The sequence below is a fragment of the Oreochromis niloticus genome, linkage group LG18 (genome assembly GCF_001858045.2).
Source record: "Oreochromis niloticus isolate F11D_XX linkage group LG18, O_niloticus_UMD_NMBU, whole genome shotgun sequence".
Lineage (NCBI taxonomy): Eukaryota > Metazoa > Chordata > Actinopteri > Cichliformes > Cichlidae > Oreochromis > Oreochromis niloticus.
Genome location: NC_031982.2, coordinates 13054655 through 13073904, shown reverse-complemented (window position 1 = coordinate 13073904; position 19250 = coordinate 13054655). Strand labels below are relative to the sequence as shown.

At 39.9% G+C, this 19250-nt stretch overlaps 2 protein-coding genes across 4 annotated transcripts; one reads left to right on the top strand and one right to left on the bottom strand.

Annotated features, from left to right (window-relative positions):
- Nucleotides 1–1187: 1187 nt before the first annotated feature.
- Nucleotides 1188–4532, top strand: sf3a2 (splicing factor 3a, subunit 2). Of its 2 annotated transcripts, none has more exons than XM_003437968.4 (8): nt 1188–1329; nt 1962–2230; nt 2342–2388; nt 2494–2603; nt 2725–2774; nt 3066–3206; nt 3297–3365; nt 3930–4532. In XM_003437968.4, exons 2-8 carry the CDS (start codon nt 2033–2035, stop codon nt 4197–4199), a joined length of 885 nt encoding a protein of 294 aa, XP_003438016.1. In that variant the 5' UTR covers nt 1188–1329; nt 1962–2032; the 3' UTR covers nt 4200–4532. The 2 variants fall into 2 exon arrangements, with proteins under 2 accessions (XP_003438016.1, XP_019203671.1); XM_019348126.2 differs by having other exon boundaries at nt 1203–1355.
- On the bottom strand, nt 4135–7735 carry LOC102081357 (uncharacterized). Of its 2 annotated transcripts, none has more exons than XM_019348127.2 (7): nt 7620–7735; nt 6948–7048; nt 6029–6057; nt 5861–5936; nt 5654–5788; nt 5469–5563; nt 4135–5391 (listed from the first exon to the last, which is right to left on the bottom strand). In XM_019348127.2, exons 2-7 carry the CDS (start codon nt 7039–7041, stop codon nt 5032–5034), a joined length of 789 nt encoding a protein of 262 aa, XP_019203672.1. In that variant the 5' UTR covers nt 7042–7048; nt 7620–7735; the 3' UTR covers nt 4135–5031. The 2 variants fall into 2 exon arrangements, with proteins under 2 accessions (XP_019203672.1, XP_005476222.1); XM_005476165.4 differs by having other exon boundaries at nt 7624–7728.
- Between the last annotated feature and the right edge of the window lie 11515 nt (nt 7736–19250).

Sequence of the window (19250 nt, the reverse complement as noted above, 5' to 3'; positions counted from 1 at the left end):
TCTGTGAATGTCGAGCAGCTCGACTTGCGTGAAATGTTTCCAGCTGGGCGTCGGGTACCTGGAGTCGAGTGTTTTAACTGATGCATGAAACGATACATTTTTAGACATAGGTTGTAATGGCCGCCGTTTTCTTTGTGAGTATTTATTACACAGCGTGCTGCGGGGAAAAGCCTGTTCTAACGTTTGAGTCTAAGGTTTATTTTTTAGCACCTGATGGCTCATTTTTGCTTCTCATCCGTAAATACTCTGCATCTTTCACGTGATTCAGTTTATTTTGAAAAGTCTCAACAGGATCTTGAGCTTTATTGTGAAAGGTTTATGTGGAAAATAAACAAGCGGACACGAGGTGGTTTTACCGTCGTTGTTGCTAACGACAAGCATAAAAACAAGCGCTTGTCCGTCTGTAGTGTGGTTATATTAAATATAAGAGAAAGAGAGAACTTTAGGAAATAAATATAGCCACTACAGTGACCATCAAAATAATGAAAAAATATTGCCGTAAACAGTTTATTTTGCGACACCATGAAACAAACGATAGCGTAAAATTAAACGATAGACGTTTTTATATCGTCATCCGATATATATCGTTATATCGAAGAGCCCTAGCATGGTCTATGGGGATTTTCCTGCCCAAGGATCTATAGCGTTTTACAGAGATTCGTCCAAAAAAAAAGAAGAAATCCAGTGGGCAGCAGTTCTCTGTAATATTCTTGATATTTATAATTGAACATGTGTCTATATTAGTGCTATTTCTTACATTTGTAAACTTTGTAATATATTGTATTATTTCATTACTTTAGTCTGTTACTGTTATTGGCTTGGAGCAACTGAAACCCACATAATTTTGTTAAGGATTATTAAAGTATTCTGATTCTGATTCTCTGCTGGTATTACAAATGTATTTGTAATGTCTTTCTAATACTAGAGGTCAGCGGAGAATGGCCCCTTAGCACCACAGCTTACCTGAAAACTAAACCGAAACTAACAAACTGTCAACTACAATGAAATAATTGTTTTTAAATGCAAAACTATAAAACTTATGTTTTAGAATTGTGTTTCTACTGAAAATGAATTAGGAAAAAAAGCCAGAATTTCTAAATGAACCACTGAGCAGTTTATCTTTTTAAATTAATTAATTTTTACCTCCTGTGTCTGCTGCTGTGAAACAATCAGAAATTTAAGAACAAGAAGTCCCCCCTCATAGGCCCAGCCGTCGTGTTGGCTGGAGATCCAGCCCAGCAGGTGGCAGTAACACACCAGAGGGTTTTTTACAAACCACCAAAACCCGGGAAAAAGAATCTACTGAAGCGCATGCGCAGAACAAATCAGGTGAGCGTGTCGCTGTCGTTGAGCTGGTGAGTGTTTTGATAAAGTAATCTGATTGTAGTCTCCTAAAATGTTTAATTTTGTGGCTAACGGATGTGGTGATTTTGCATTTTTAATATTCACTTTAATCATCTGTATTTGTTAAAAGCTTTTCATTATTAGTTGGCAGCACCATTAGCTTAGCATTAAAATTGCTAGCGCATTTAGCGGCTTTTGTATGCTAACATGCTACAGCTAGCTAGATGTTGTTGGGATCATTCGCAGAATGTATTTCTTTTGTAATAATGGGAAGAATTTTTTTTGTACGCTGGTAAATTGCCACAGATAACTTAACTTGGTCCTCTAAAATCCGCTGTTTGGGCCTTACTCCGCAGTGTTCATGTTGACTCTTTGTAAGGAAGTTAGCATTGGGAATCTTCGTATAGAGGGGATTGTAATGACGAGCTGCTTTTAAAACAGGTTGTATGACCCATGTAGGTTTGAGCAATAAAAATGTGTCCAGGTTAGAGCCTTAGCTAAAACACAAGTAATAATGCCAATCTACACATGATGCTGTTGTTGTGCTACAGCCCTGGAGTGCAGGGTTATTAATGTCGACCTTCACTGGCAGTACTTATTGTTTTATTTTTAACCAGGTAATCAGGGGAATCTATTTGGAGTAACTGTCCACATTCGTGTGACTGTTTGACTCCAAAACCTTACAAAAATGGATTTCCAGCATCGAGCTGGAGGGAAGACGGGGAGCGGAGGGGTGGCGTCTGCCTCTGAGAGTAACCGTGACAGGCGAGAACGGTTACGTCAGTTGGCCTTGGAGACCATTGATATCAACAAAGACCCCTACTTTATGAAGAACCATTTAGGATCATACGAGTGCAAACTTTGTCTGACACTTCACAACAATGAGGTGAGGGACACCTAATGAGACATTTCTCTGTTCACTGAATTTGTTTTTATTTCTTGTCATCTGGGTGTCTTATTTGAAAAGAAAAATCAAAAATGTCTCTCTGTATTTCAGGGAAGCTACTTGGCTCACACACAAGGAAAGAAACACCAGACCAATCTGTAAGTCCATAAGTTATCTGTGCTACAACACAGAAGTGCAAGAGCTGTTACTTTATGTTCTGATTTAATTAAAGTTGCTGGAAACTGTTTACATACATTTTTCAGAGCACGGAGGGCAGCCAAAGAAGCAAAAGAAGCTCCTGCTCAACCAGCTCCAGCCAAAGTGAAAGTTGAGGTCAAGAAATTTGTCAAAATTGGTCGACCAGGATACAAAGGTAGGCAAGCTCTGGCATTTTATATGGCAGTCACAGTTTGGTTTTTAATACTAGTTTCTCTACAAAATACATTGTCAAAAAAATTAATCTTTTTTTTTTAATTTTTATTAATTATTCACAGTGACCAAACAGAGGGATCCAGAGACGGGACAGCAATCTTTACTTTTCCAGGTTTGTATATTTTGAAAGAATGCATATAATCCAGTACCCTTTTGAAGCCGGGTAAATAAGTTATTATTTGTGTGCTTCAAACCAAAGCAAAATGCACACTTATTCTTTGGATAATCTGGTGAGTTCTGCATAAATGTGGCAAACTCAATCTTGTTAGTCAGTTGGCGAAAGGAGCTTTACACTGAAACTGGGTCACAGGAACAAATCATAACCTCATGCTCTAACCTGCAAAGTTTCGTACCACAACAGTAAAGGCCATGTGTTACTGACCTTCTTTTCTTGGCCCATCAGATTGACTATCCAGAGATCGCTGAAGGAATTGGACCCAGGCATCGCTTCATGTCCGCTTACGAACAGCGCATTGAGCCTCCCGATCGTCGCTGGCAGTACCTGCTTTTTGCTGCTGAACCATATGAGACCATTGCTTTCAAGGTGAGACCTGCACTTTTCTCTTCCCCTTATGTTTTTTTTCTTTGTCATTTTTCCTTCACTCCTGTAATAACAAGATGTTTGCTGTTTTAGGTACCCAGCAGAGAAATTGATAAAGCAGAAAACCGCTTCTGGACCCACTGGAACAAAGAAACTAAACAGGTACCAGCTATGTTACAGAGTGCCTGCCAGTAGAGTTATTAGGTCCAGTTGCCAGAACCAATGGGAGGGGTGAAGCAAAGTGGGCACACTGTGTGTCAAAAACAGAAAAGCAGAGGTGTAGATTTAGCTGCTTTTTTTGTGTAGAAAAACTCTGTCTGATAAGATGCGCACCTTGGGGAATTTTTCCCCGTCTTTCCGTATGAGAAGACAATAATGTATCACAGAGTGAGAGAGAGCTCTGAATCATTGTTTACCTCATTTACATGCAACCTAATCTAATTAGTAAACACATGTGGGTGAATGTCAGCCCGTGGGTGAATGAAGGTAAAATGGTCTCTTGAACTTGTTTATAGTTCTAACTTTTTCAAGCTGTTATGCACAAATAGCAGTTGATAGGAACAGTGAGTCAATAAAGTGAACTTAATATTTGTTCTATATGTTTATTTCTTCATCTTAAAGATCCTTGTAAAAAGTTTCTGTGATATACAAGTTTAAACTAGTGGAACTTGTATATTAGTTTTCCAAAAATGTCTTTAATTGTTCTTTTTTTGTTTTTCTATCCAGTTTTTCCTACAGTTCCACTTCAAAATGGAGAAACCTGTTACCCAGTCGAGCGGTCCAGCACCTGCTGCCACTGTGAAGCGTCCTCCTCCCCTTATGAGTGGAGATCACCCATCAAACGAGTCTCTGCCCCCTCCGCCTCCAGGGGGAATGCCCGTCCCTCCTCTCCCGCCTGGTGGCCCAGGAGCCCCTCAGATGCCCCCACAGATGCCCATGCCCCCCATGCCAATGAGGCCACCCCCTCCAGAGGGCCTTACATTAGCTAATAACTGATCTCTGGCCAGTGATCTGTTTTGAGTGATTTACTTTGATTTCTACAATGGTGTGTAGTCACACTGCCCTGCCTGTTTACAGTGTCCATCTCCTTGTAGATACTGCAGTTATGTTTAGTTTTATTATTTCTGCAAAGGGTTAAAGTTCATGTTTATTGGAGTTTTCAATCTTTGTTTGGTTTATGTAAATGTGCAGGGCAGTCTCTTACTGCAGCATCATAAATATGACCACACTCTTTTGTAATAATATCCACATTCTGGATATGGAGGTGTGATTGGAAGTTCGTATTTTAGGATTATGGTTTTGTAATTAAATGCTGTGGACAAACAGAAAGTGTTTGTGTCATAAGAGTCTTTGATTTTACAAAGATATTACAACAAAAGATTACTTGACTGTTCTTTAAATATTGAATCTCAGCTTTGCTTATCAGTGTGAAAACCTGAATTTACTGTGAGGACAGTTTTTTAACTGGGCTCTCTTTAGTGGCTCTACAACAAGCTAAACTGGACAAATGAAGTCACGTGACACGTAAAGTCACTTCTAGCGACACACTGTTGACATTTTAACTGCATTTGAATGGGCATAATTTATTCAGTGCCACCTTTCAGAACCAGAAAAACAAATCGGCTAACAAAATGCCTCCGTTTGAAATAAAGCATTTAACACACCAAACCACCAGAAAGCATCCAAATCTACAACACAGCACTAAAAATTGTGTCAGAAGATTTAATTGCAAGCACGCTTTAAGGCTCAGATTTTGACAAAATTGCCACCTTTTAATAATTAATAAATCATACCAGCTGATGAGAAAATAGCTTCTACTAGAGTGAAATTATACTTGTGGACTTTTTTTCTTTTCTTTCTTTTCCTCTGACCTCTTATTTTCCTTAGCAACAGCCTCCTCATCTCCTGCATCTTCAGGATCACCTTTTTTGTCTCTACCTTTCTTTACTTTGATTTCTTCATTTCTGGCTTTCGTGGCTCTCCTGTCCTTTAATTTCTTGTCTCTTTGCTTTATGAGTTTCTTATCTGGCAGTGGTTTGTTTCTCAGAGCTCTTAATCCTCGTGCTGTTGCTCCTCTCTTTGATTTTCCCCTTTTAACCTCTCCATCGTCATCGTCATCTTCCTCTTCTTCCTCGTCATCAAAGTCAGGCAGCCACCAAAACACGACTTCCCACAGAGATGTTTCAGGCTGCCGGGGGAGAACAATCAAACAACATGTTCATGCCACCTATGTTGATCAGCGATCATTTTTAATCACCAATTTACCTCTGGCAGTGGTCTTCTGTGTCGCAGTGAGCCTGATCGCCTCATTGTCAGACCAGTTTCTTCCTCTTCAACTGCTTTGTGACCACGTAAGGTTTCTGTTTTGGTTACAAGAAAGGATCACTCACTCACAGTAGATGTGCCATTTTCATACCTGAGTTTTCACTTTAGTTCACTGGTTTACTTGCCATTGAGCCTCTGAAAACCTGAGGTGAGCACCAGGATGGTAATGGCCACAAGCAAACAGCGGTTCAGGGTGACGTTCTCCCATGGGGTTTCGATCTGAGTTGGATTCTGAACGGACAAGGTTTTGTGCAAGGATGCTGAAAGAAAAAAGAAGTTAAGAGGATGCGCGGATCAGGGGGACAAGGGTAGGGGAGAAAGCTGGGACTCACTTGGTTTGGGGAAAATGACTTCTCTGGGTATAGTCTTGGGTTCTGGTGCTGGCTGCTGTGGAGCTGGAGCCATTTCCTATTTAAGAACAATGTGAAGGTTAATAGAAAAAGTCTTAAGGGCTGTGAGCTGAGTGAAAAATTGTTAATGCTGGTTGTTTTCCAACCTACCTCTCTGATTTTTCTGGTAGCGTACATTTCTGGAAGGGACAGATGGAGATTTAATGAAGGGTGATATCATACACCATTAACAAAAAAACAAAACCCCAAACAGCCATACACTCAATCTGGAACTGGTTTGTTTACATCTATTAACATATATTCATACACTTGTGCTGGCTGAACACATGTTTTTCAATTTTATTAACTCCTGTGTAGATAAACTACAAGTCATCTGTGAAAAATACTGTTCTGGTTGAAAAGACTGCAGGCATGCTGGGAGCTCTGGCTGGCTTCGACCTAAATGTTAAATGCTATGTTTCCCCATCTCAGCCTAGCATGCACTTATCACAAAGTTCAGGGTGAGGTTGATGCACTTGATCATTAACCAAAAAAAGAACAAAAGCCCAGATTTTGAAGGCCAGTGCAAACTCAGATATGAGTGTGAGAATGAAAACTATCATGAAACTGTTGGTGCTATTTGGTAGCCGTGCAGAGAACGATTTGACTTACTCAACACTGTCAAGACATAACCAGCTAAACTGTGCAAGGGTTATGATTGAGTCTGAAAATTTTTTCTCCAAAAGAAAAAAGTTTTCAGAAACTCCTGCTGTAGAGGCCTCATGAACACATGAAAATATGATACTTTCCTTTTTTTTGTTTAGATTTAGGTTTCAGAAGATGTTATTTTTGTGGAAATAAGCTCCGTGCACCCCACTGCACTGAGAAATGATCCATCCAGCATGGCTGTGGCTCATTATCACTGTGTTGCTTTCCACCAGGAGTCATATTTCGGTGGCTCCTTGTGCTGCTGTTCCCTAGTATTTATAGAGTTGTACGCATATCCTGTATTTGCAATGTAAGAAATAATTTATGCATAGTCATTAACGATTCAGTGCGTGTGTGTGTGTGTGTGTGTGTGTGTCGCCACCTGGTTTGTGGATCTGCCTAACAGGTTTCTGTGGAGGAGGATCTGCTCTTGGTGGCCATAACTCCTCTTCAAATGTTTCATAGCTTTCTTCCATTTCTTCCCTGAGAGAGATGGAGGAGAAGGAACATGGGAGTAGCAAAGAAGTTAAATTTTTCATCTTTTAGCAGACAATCACAAAAAGATCACAAAAAGCTGCAGAGGCCAGTTCAGCTTTTTTAGGTGATGTTCTTGCTTTTTCTTAAGTTCTGAATAAGTTCTGAATACAAGATAATTCATTGGATCACACTCTTATCACGGCTGTTCTTATCACTATTCCTTCCCCCATAAAAAAAATCCTGATGTCTCATTGGGATTCAGTTTTGACTGCATAAAATGATACTAGTAAAAGGTCAACTTTGCCACTTTTGCATTAAATTGAAGCAGTTTTCTGACCTTAACATTTACAAATGAATACAGTGAGGGCCTTATGTGTTGCATGACATTTCTCAACGGACACTGAGGTAATGCCCTTCCAGGCCTATAAATAGATAAAGCAATGGTACCAGCAGACAAATGGATACACACTATATAAATACACAAAAAATTAAAGCCCCAATGCTTCTCTTATATTCTTGATCAATCTCTTCTGTGTTTAAGCTGTAAAGTCAAACCCAAATTGAAATAAGGACCTACCTGCCTCAACATTTGGGGTCCCCTGGGCAGTGCTGGGAAGCCTTTGTCACAGAGCTGTTGTTCCTCCACAAAGATGGCAGCTGAGTCTCACTCTGAACTGTCTGACAGCCAAGAACAGGTGGCAGAGAATGAAAAAACAAAAAGGTATTGGGTGTCAGGCGCTGACTGAGGGAGGGCTGACATTAACATGCTTTACGCAACCAGTACATCACAGAGTGATGAGGGAGGGGGGAAATAACCAGTTTTGAAAAACTGTGACCCATTTTGGATAAATATCACTTTGTATCCAAGGAGGAAAAATCTCAAATTTTTTTGAACAGCAACGTGCTGCAAACAGTGATTTTGATATTTTTAAGCAAATGGTCAAAAATGCTGCAAAAGAGAGGTGAGTGTTTTTTTTAAATTCATCTTTAGATGTTTGAATTTTGTATTATTACTCACCAGCAGAGAGTGCTGCTGCGCTATTAGGGAGATGGAGTCTGTGGCACTTTGCAGATGAGGCCTGTGGTCTGTCAGACAGATTCGCCGTCAAACAGACAGAGGGTCTGCCAAATTTCTTTTTATGAAGCTACATCTGCGATGCAAGCACTTCAGACACATTAGGCCATTTTGTCTGAGTAGATTATTTTCATGCAGATGCTTTGCAGCATATTTCCTCTTTTTTCCCCTTGTTAAATTAATAAGACAAGTAGGTATTGTCATTCTGTGTGCGATGTGAAGCCTCGAGGCAAACTCACCTTTCTATGTGACATGGAGGCCACTAACAAGAAGCCACGCGAACAGATGTAAATCTGATTGGGTTATATCAGGGTAAGGTGGTTGCAGGCCACCTTTATGTGGGAGGGGAGAGGAAGTGTTGATAAACAGACTTGTGGCGATGCTGATGAGTCATACCTTTGCTGGTACTGTGCCCAATTCCAGTTGAATTGCACACTGCTTTAGCTGTCAGTTATTAAAATTGGACGTTTGCTCTGTAGCCTTTGAAGTGAGGCGACTGACCTAAACAAAATGAGGATATACTCTTTGTTTTCCAATGTAATGCAAGCAGCCTCTAACAGACCTCAAAATAGATTTCATCCCCCAAAAATGTGTTAATTGTTTGCAGATCTAATCCTCAGAACTCCGACCAGCCTTTAGCTGATTTTCAGCTTTTTATTGCATTATTTTTTTTATTCAAAACACTCGGTATGCTTGCTTATAATGAGCTTGTCTGCGGCCTTAATCGGCCAAATGCACACTCTCACCCCGCTGATTTGTCGGTACTTATTAGTCCCAAGGATGCTCCTTCATCGCGTGCTAGAGTGCGTCATCTGTGTGAAGAGTTCTTTCTATTATCACTGATTGAAACTCATTTGATTTGGATAAAAATAATTCCACCAAGTTTCAAAATGAACATAGAGATTGAAAATTTTTCCATCTCAGCACTCTGTAATCTTGGGTTCTCCTTTCATCCTTTATTGAGCACACGTCAAGGTAATAAAGTGAAACTTTGTAAGTTTGGGACAAAACCTTAAAGAATGTTTCAAGGGCAACTCTAACCCCCCCTGTGGACACATTTTACCCAATATAAATGAGCAAACATTGCTCACGGACATGTACGTTCCAGATTCAGGCACTGGAGAGATCTTAGCTGGGTGAAGCTTTCTGTCCCCTTTTGTCCTTACATAATTGGGACTGTGCTCAGAGAACAAGCTGCCTGTCCAGTACACAGTGGGAGCTGCTCTGTGCCCTCGCTCACTGAGTAGCATGAAGGATCGTGAAGCAGCATTAGTTGTAGTCTGTCTGGAACATAAAAGCCTATGATGCCTTGAATATTGTTTCAGTTTTTGATTATTTTAATTGCTTTTAATTACACTGTTACATCACTTTAGTTTGAAGTCACCGGTAAAAAAAGACCTGATATGGCTACCCTTACAATTAAAGTAGTTTTTCCGGTGCTGTAGCCTCAAGACTTCACAAACCAGAATACGTGACCACTCAGAGACTTGATATATTAGAGTCTCAACTCCCTAAAGGCTTGGCTTATTAAAAATACAAACACACTCCTGAAAAAAACCCTGCACAGCTAAACTTTCCCTCTACTCCAAATGTATTTTTATCCATTTATTTTTCTCCAGATGGAATATTTTGGCTTTGCTGTACATAACCATATACAGTAATGTGTTGGTGATATCACTGACCGTGTTTTTTTTTTCTCAACTCACTTTATGCAAAGTGCAGTAAACTAATAAGTATTCAAATCAGGAATTAGTGTGACCTTTTTAAAATGTTGTTCTCAGCACATTTGCACACTTTTTAAGGTGCTTGGTACACAGATGGCTCCAAGCATCGTGGAGAACACGCCACATTTCTTCTGTGTAGGTAGGCTGTCTCTGAGTCTTCATGTAATCCCAGACTCATGCTATGAAGTGGAGTCCAGGTTTCTACAGGGGACCACTGTAGGTGTTCTCTTTGTGTAACAGGTGGGTGCATGTAGTGTCGCGGCATCCACACAAAAAAGAGGATACATGAAGCTGATCCTAAGGCAGGTTGTGGCATTTAAACAATATTCAATTGCTCATCAGCAGAAGACCACATTAGTGAACTGCACTCCAAGGAAACTGAGGCCGCAATTCACCAGCAAGGTCTCCTGCTGCTGTATCAGATCTGCTTCAAGTTTCAGTGTGTGTGTATTAAGAGATGGTCTTCTAGATACCTTGGGTGTAATGGGTAATTACTTTAGTTAATGTTACTTTCCTATCAACTTCAAGTAGTCTGCCCAGTCTCCTTGGAGTTTTTTGGACCATCCTCTGGTTTTGTAGAAAAATCCCAGTAAAGCAGCAGTTTCTGAAATACTTAGATCAGCATGTCTGGGACAAACAACCATGTTCACCGTCACTTAAATCATCTTTCTTCCCCATTCAGATGCTCAATTTCAACTTCAGTAGGTTGTCATAATGATGTCTTAATGCCTAGATGCACTGAGTTGCTGCCATATGAAGTGGTCGGTGAGTTTATAAATACAACAGTGCTGTCCATGTCCTTCAAAAGTGTTTTAGGTGAGTACACACTGAGTGCCAGTCAGTGAAGTACAGGATTGTAAAATTATTGCGTGACTGCCTTATGTACCATGCATACAGAGTGATTCAATTCTGTAGCGTTCTGTAGCGAGTCCAGGCGGTGAGCCTGAGGCTGTAGTGCGCTCAATGAGTAGGTTTTCCTTTCTTTTTTAATAGCTTAAATTCATTCTAAACATAATATTCCCAATGAAAATGTATTATAGGAGAAAAATAACAACTGAAGAGATTTTAGGCATTGTGTCTATTCAGTAAAAAAGAATGACAACACTCTGAACAGAGCCTCACTGAACAGCTCAGGGTGGACTTAATAGACTTTACCAGCACTTTCAGTCTTAGTCCTTATCAGTAAATGGATTTTAATCTCTTGTCATGTGGTTATGTTGACATGTGAGCTCAGTGGCTGGTGTCATCCTGAATTCATCTAGTCCCAAATCACAACAACAGTCACCTCATAGTGCTTTATATTGTAAGTAAAGATCCTACAATAATAGAGACAAAATCCCAACAGTCAAACTATGAACAAGCACTTGGCAACAGTGGGAAGGAAAAACTCTACAGCCAATACTTGTACTAATACAAGTATTAACTCTGATTTAAAAGAAGAATATTCAAATATTTTAATACCAAGCACTGAGATGTGGAATAAAAAGAGAGATTAAGAAACTTGCAAAAGACCTGATTTGGTCTTAAATTTAAGGGATGTGGACGATTTACAGTTTTTTGAGACAATATGATGCTGGATCCTGGAGATGGAGAATTAAGACAATGTTTGATTAGTGGGTAGGGCTTCCTAACAGAAGCAGAGCATGATTTATCCTGCATAGATCCACCAGAAATCTTATAGGCTGTTCTATTCAACTGCTTGTGCTTCTTTGAATGAAGCCTCTGTCTCAGTCTCAGCACTTCTAATTGGATTTGTTCACATATGGAGGTTGAAAGTTTGAAATACACATGCTTAAAAAGGCCTGAGCATAAGTGGTGACCTTGCATTGTCTGTGAGTATCATGAGGCTGAATCATTTTCAGTTTACAAGCACTAACAAGGCACTCTGTGGATGCAGTGTTGCTGATGTAGCAATGCAGCTCTCCATAGAGACTTAATAATATATGTACAGAACAAAGTGAATCCATAATATGTCGCTTATTAAACTCAATCTCTTTACTAATTACACTTTATTATTCTCTCATTAACTTAAGTCTCCATTTGCAGTTTTATATATAGCTGCTAATTCCTTAAATGTCTATATTGCTACAGCCATACCGTACCAGCGGTTGGCAGCCTCAGAGTAAGTCAACAGCACTGACTGAGGAGCCCTCATTTAGCAGGCAGCCTCATAGGACAACCTGCCCGCCTTCCAGCGCAGATATCTGCCTGTGTGTTAGACATCATGTTTCTCAGATGTGCTGACAGTGTAAAACTAGCATTTGAAGACGAATGACACTGGATCCACAAGGATTCAGTCATATGTCTCGGCGCTGCTTGCCTTTCACTTTAAATCTCAAACCAAAGCCTTCATGTTCTCCTGGAGCCACCATGGGACTCGTGTGCCTCTCTGCCACTCTGTATCTCTTCATGCAGCCCTCCTCAGCCTTTGATCTTTCAGAGACCACAACAAGGAGCTGGCCAGATCGTGACTGTGAGTTCTGCACCCTGGGGGGGGCATTTTTCTGTAATCCAGACCTCACCCTCAGGCAGATAAATGCACAGATGTCCAGACAATGTGATAATCCGCCCATCATTTTCACATCTTCGGAGATGGAAGCAGAGGTGTAACATCCACAGAGAGAGATGCCTGAGAAAGGAGTTTGATGCACAGGAACGCTGGAATACACAAGATGATGACTCTGACTGGGGCAGTTTAAGAAGAAGAGCACAGCTGAAAGATTTTTATTTTCTGCAGGTTATTTGCGATCACTTTTCTTCAAATATCTCAAAGCTATATTTCATCATTATCAGAGATCAATGGATTGTGAGGGAAGAGAAAAGTGAAGAAGACGGAACAGTAACTTGTTAGAGGTGTTGGATTTCTTTAGAGACGATAAAAAATCTAATTACTAATGTTTGATTATAATATGCCTTCCCTTTTCTTCAGACCTCATTGTCTATTTTTATGTAACTTTGATGCTGATGAGTTTCACTGCCTATCATACTGACCCCACCCCCTCACCCCAGTCCTGTTTCAAATTGTGTCTGTGGGCCATTTTATTGATGGACTAATTTGCCCCGAGATTGTACTTCACTCTCCCGGGTGCTTTGTGTATTAATTACCATCTATTCATTTGAGACTGTTCAGCCTTTGAGCATGCTCCAAAGCAGCGATTCCAGGCCAGTGCTTCACAGCTTCTGTCACAGCCCTAATGCTGCATGCGCCCATGGGATACGAGTAATGTGAAACCTCATGCACCGAGGAAGCGTGTGATTGACTATTACTGCTCTGCAGTTGCTAAAATCGGCAGAAGAAAACGCAACAAAACTTGCAAGATTCTGAATCTCTCACAACCGAATAGGCAAATTATAATTTTGTGCATACAGGCAATGACTTTAACTTTGGAACGAATTTGCGAAGGTCTCACTAAGTTCCAAAAGGAGATTTCACTTGCCCAACAGAAAGAGAGAAAGAAAATGACTGCAGGGAATTTTTGTTTTGTGGCAATAATAAACCAATCACATGCACATGAAGGAAGAGGCAGGAGGTGTGGTTTGGACTAATTGGTGTTAATTTACTTATGAGTAAGACTACTTGAGGCTCATGCTGAAAGAGAATCAATATGCTGTTTGATTTCCACTACCCTTATGTCTACTCTATGCGCACAAGAGCTTAGAAATGTGAATATTTCATATGAAAGACAAGCTCAAGGTTCCTCACAAACACATTCCTAAAAACTGTGGCCTTAATCCTCCACTCATATGTCAATCTTATGTTACTGCTGTTAAGAGAAATGAGTGCTGCCTGACAACATCATAAACCCCCCTCTTACTCACGTGTCATCCTTCTTCTAATCAAGGTTTCTTTCTGCCCGTCTTAGTCATCAGTGGCAATGCTCAGTCTGTGCTATTAGGGATGTGATCTTCGAGCCTGTCTAAGATTTTGGATTTTGCAGGGTTGCAAGGGTTACAAAATATCTTGCAAACAAGGCAGGCTTGTTGCTCTTCTTCAATCCTCTAAAAAAACAGTGCTGCACAATGGGCTTGCGCCACCACTTATTTCTTTATACTTTGCTTCAAAGGAGGCTTTCTTGTAAAATTTTTCTAAGTGGCCTTCAGCAATAGTTATCCAGGATTTTTGAGGGTCTTCTCTGTACAATGGGTGCTTTTCCATTTATTTTCCATCCACTCCTTGTCGCATTTTCAGGGAAATTCTTTCTTTTTTTTAAGCCACTTAACACTGACCTATGAATCTTTCAAGCATAACAAAGGTACCTAACTCACGGGATGAATTAGTGTTGAGTCTACACATAACAGAAAACAAAAAACCCAATGCTAGCAACAACCAATTGTTACTAGCAGAACCCATTGCAAAAACATAGAATTTGTTCCCATTTATTTAGTTGAATAACACAATTTGTCAGGCATAAAATCCTTATTTTTCACCAATAAGGTGACTCCTAAAGAGAGGAAACCGGACCAATGGACGACAAAAGAAGGTCTAAAAGGTCTAAAAAACTACTTACAGTTAGATAGAACAGAAACTGAAAGTCATGATCTAAGAAACAGGAAAAAACAAACCTGCAAAAATCTGATAACAGAAGCTGAGAGATGAACCTGGCACTTCACAGAAACTGTGCCTAAGAGAGTTCAGGTTGTGTTGAAGAATAAAGGCCGTCACACCAAATTTTGACTTCAAGCTTGTCAGAATTGCACAGACTCCACTTGTACCTTTTTTTTTTTATTTCGATGTATTTTTGCACACGTTTCAATCAATCACTGCACCTTTTTCCCATTTTCCTAGCTAAATATATAGACATGAGGACTGACTCAAGTCTTTGCACAGTACTGTATGTTCAAGTAAATGTGAAAAGGAGGCCAATTCTTGACATTGCAACTGGCAGCAGAAAGCTTTCAGCCATATCACATATTGCCTGTCCAAATTAAGTTTTTAACTTCAAAACAAACCTTCTATATATGATTCATAAAGCCACTTTATAAATAGATTATAAATAAAATGTATAGAGACAGAATGTCTCGGGTGGAAAAAGGACATTTTTGAATGGAGAAGCATGAGGATGTTTAGGCAACATAAGGCTTTAGATACACGATTCTTTGCTGTTGCGCTTTTCTTGTCTGATTTGTGTACACATCTGCTGCTGTTTCATGATTTGTTTCTTTGATTTCTTTTTTTTTCTTTTTTCCCCCCCAAAACTAACATGGCCACCATTTTTCTCTTCTTCCTCTGAGATATTTTACCCTCCATGCCCCTTGATACGTCTCTCCCTCCACCATGTTTGTGTGTGAGCAGCCTTTTAGTCGGCCCCCGGTTGTCAACTGATTGCAGATAATTACAGCTATTTGACTGCAGCATTCACAGCCAGTCCTTTCTGGAGGCACTTACAGAGGGAGAACATGCCAATCAGACCCTTAACTGCCTCTGGGGATAACTGCAGACACAATGGCACAGTGAATATGACAAAATGAAAATCATATATTTGACTTATGCGGGTGCTATCAGGCATTCACACAAAAAGCTGTCCAGCATGGACCCAGTGAACACCTCAGTATTAAAGCACCAAAGGTTTACATTTAAAAAAATGCAGTATTTACCTCCTGAACATTAAGTGTGTAGCTCAGTGCTACAGCTAATTGAATACTCCTTTTTTTCAGGCATATTTGAGACAAAAATACTTCTTTATGGTATCCACCCTTTAGGTGAATGTCTTGATTTAATATTGAAGACTCTCAACCAGGCATAATTTGGAGGTGGCTTCAATGGAAATTGAGTCCTTTCACAGCCTAGTTTTGAGGAGTCTGCCCCATTCTCTTCCAGATTATGAACCTAATCCTGGTTTGAAGGAATCTAATTGTTCTCGAGCTGTCGTACATTAGCAACATGCCTCTCAGCTCCACTGCTATATCCAGAGCAGTAGGAATGAGTCAGACGCTTTATGATGACAGCTCTCCTCATCTTTCTCCTTCTCCCTCTCTTTCTCTGACACTTTTCTCTCTTGCCGTTCTTTTTCATCTTTGCTCTTTGTCTTCCGCATCCTCCCTCCCTCGTTCGTTCTCCTGCTTACATAAGCTCCGTTGTGTGCAGCGACAGCACAGACTTGAGAACTCATAACAGTCCTCACTCAACAGGAACACCCCTTCTGTCTGTCTCCTTGTTTCATGGGGAGCCATGACAGCTGCACACTTGACCGCGGGCGAAAGTAGATAATAGAAAGAGAGATCAAAGCAGAAAAGATAACACAGGCCCATGCAATTTTTTTTGTCTCTTCTGCATCCCTCTCTAACATAAACTCCTTCTCTCTGACTCGCACTTGACATACATGAGGTACATTAGTTTCAAAGTGCGACCAAAAGTTCAAAGCAAAAACTTGTTCTTTTAATGTTTGGATTTTATTCAATGTATGATTTAGTAGACTGTCAGACATTGTCCCCATGATGAAAGGATGAAAGGAGATGCAGGGTCTCTAAAAGGTTGAAAGTACTAGGGGTACAAGGACATCCACACTCTTCTATGAATCTACCAGAAAAACAGAGATGGAAAAAGGATTTGGCAAAAAATGATAACAGTTAAATCCAGTGTTAGATATTATTGTATCTTCTAACTACTGTGTAACATTCATTTAGCAGAGTTTTCTGTGTTTAAACAGCGCAAATGGTATAAATCATCATCATCAAATCAAGACTACTGCTTGGTTAAAGAAAAAGAAAAGAACTTATATACTAACTGTCAGCTACTATGTTATTGAGAAGTATCATGGCTCTTCTTTTCATCATTTAAAAAAATGTTTCTCAGTCTCACCTCATTTTCTTACATATAAAGTAACTTTGATCACTGACTACATTAGCAACAAATTGCAAGAGGAAAACATTCATCTCTTCTGTAACATTTCTCATTATATCTTGTTAATATATTATAATTAGATTTAGTAGTCTATGCAGTTCTGTGAAAAACTAAGTGCAGCTCATGATTCAGCTGCTTGTAGAATCAGCTTTGGCAGCATTAACTTCAATTAATTGTTTTTTTGTATGGCTTCTCACATTGCTGTGGAGGAATTGTGGCCCAGTCTACTTTACAGTGTTGCTTCAGTTCATTTGTTTATGCACAGCTTTGTGAGGATTCCATCATTTCAGTCAGGTTTAGGTCTGGACTGTTGCAGGGCCATTACAACACATTCTTTTCTTTTCTTTTCTTTTCTTTTCTTTTCTTTTCTTTTCTTTTCTTTTCTTTTCTTTTTGAGGCACCCTGTTGTAGATTTCCTGCTGTGCTTGGGATCATTGTTCTGATAGATTGTTGGACATTTGACTCAAGAATACTTTGGTGTAAAGAGGAGTTTGTGGTTGACTCAGTGACTGAAAGGTGCTCAGGGCCTGTGGCTGCTAAACAAGCACAAATCAGCACTCCTCCACCACCATGCTTGAGGTGTTTGTGCTGACATCCTTTGTTTAGTTTTCTCCACATGTAGTGTTGTGCAACATCTCCACTTTGGTTCTTTCTGTCCAAATGAAATTGTTCCAGCAATCTTGTGTTTTGGTTTTTTTTTGCTGTCATGTTCTTTTTTGAGAAAACAGGTTTTCTCCTGCCAACATTTCCAAACAAGCCATATTTGCTCAGTCTTGTTCTAATTACAGAGCAGCAGTGATACTGACATGACACTGACAGAGGAAAAAAAGCTTCTGCTGCTTAAATAGATCACCAAATTGGTAAAGTTTGTTTGTCAGTTTAACATGCTGGCTGCTTATGCTTATTCGTGGCATCAGAAATGAGCAATGACACATTACTGACATTCCTTCACCTGTTGATTTGTATTTGAACTTTATAGCAAACATTGGCACATCCACATCCATTTTGTCTGTTTTTGGTTTCTGCCCAATAAATGTTTGGGTGTTTTTTTTTTTAATCTGTTCTAATTTGGTTCTTGCATTCTCATAGACTAAATTCAAATACTTATTGCTTTAATCACTCATCTTGTCGATTCTGGCAGAAAAGTTTTCTAGTATGCCTCCGATGCAGGTGATGAGACCAAAATCCCAAATCTCTTCTAATCAGTATAATGAGGACATCTGAACACGGAGCAGCTGCTAACATTTTGTTCATATGAGCAGGTGAGAGCTGCTTTAAGACACGCTTGAAAAGAATATGAATCCATACACAAGCAAGGATTAAAGGATTTCTCTTTCACTGACACGATAATGTTTTTCCCTCTACATAAACCTCAGGAAAGTCAGTATCGTGTATGCAACTGAAACAGCTTGTTGAGTACTTCCAGTTCTTTGGTCATTTAGTTGTTTTACAGCCCTGACTTGCAGGATGGCAAGAATACAGAATACGTACTGTTGTTGTACCCTGACAGGATCTTTTTCTCCGTCTTGCTCCTCTATCACTGGTCTCGGTTTATATTTAAGGGCTGTGAAATGAGGCAGCCGAAAGAAAAAAGCAGGAAATAGATGAACTGCAGAGGGAAAGATGGCAGTAAGTATGTGATTATTGAACTGCAATATGCTCCTGGTCTCCTTCAGGCTTGTATTGTCCTGCAAGTTTGCGTTTCAGATGAACACACACACACACACACACACACACACACACTGATAAATGGGTGAGCCTTGGTTTCTCTTTTGTTGTTTTTTTTGTATCAGTACCACAGACAATCAGACAAACTGCTCTGGTTTCACATGCAGGCTCGCTGTGTGTTTGCTATGCCCGCTGAGTGTTTGTTGGCACCTGACAGTAGATTTCTTACTGACTGTTAGTTACAATATGGAGAAATATCACAAAACACAACAGTGATTTTTTTAAACATACAGGCCACAATGATGCTTTAGTGATGCCAAGTTTTATTCCCTTTACAGCTGATCGTGTGTTGTTACGCCTTTAGGGTGACCTTGTAATGCAGTAACCAACCAGAAAATGTTGCAATTATTCACACCTATCTTGTTGATGTTTTTACTTCTCTGGTTCTCTTTGTTTATGTGCACTGGGCATTTCAAGTTGCAGTAAAAAAGTAATGTGAGATCAATACAGGAGGGGGGATATGTGAGGGGCTCTGTACCATATGCATAATGGAACGTGCGCTTGGTTGTGTATTTCTGCATGTGTTAGTGTGGACCTGCAGCTGGCGATAAGCGGGTGATCAATGTATGCCTCGTAATAGTAGTCCAGCACTGTTTCCATTTCAGCTCTGCGTAGGAGTCCCACGGCAGGTACCAAAATAAAATAAGATTACCATTTATTTTTCTCAGTGCAGTTAGAGTGCAGTAATTAATGCGAACCTGAGCCTCATTTATCAGTGTTTTCTTTTCTGTATGCATGAAATGTCATGAGGGTTGACAGAGCACTTGTTCATTTGTAAATATATCATAAGATAATTGGTGCCCGTGTGAAACAGAGCCCGGAATTACCTCCACTTGTGAC

Bases quoted from the DNA above. Each gene is read 5' to 3' on its own strand.
- sf3a2 (XM_003437968.4), top strand. From the start codon at position 2,033: ATGGATTTCCAGCATCGAGCTGGAGGGAAGACGGGGAGCGGAGGGGTG. The intron at 2,389-2,493 runs GTAAGTCCATAA...TACATTTTTCAG, and splicing joins AAGAAACACCAGACCAATCT to AGCACGGAGGGCAGCCAAAG. The intron at 2,604-2,724 runs GTAGGCAAGCTC...AATTATTCACAG, and splicing joins TGGTCGACCAGGATACAAAG to TGACCAAACAGAGGGATCCA.
- LOC102081357 (XM_005476165.4), bottom strand. The intron at 6,058-6,947 runs GTGGCGACACAC...TGTCCCTTCCAG, and splicing joins TAGGCAGATCCACAAACCAG to AAATGTACGCTACCAGAAAA. The intron at 5,789-5,860 runs GTGAGTCCCAGC...TTTTTCTTTCAG, and splicing joins AGTCATTTTCCCCAAACCAA to CATCCTTGCACAAAACCTTG.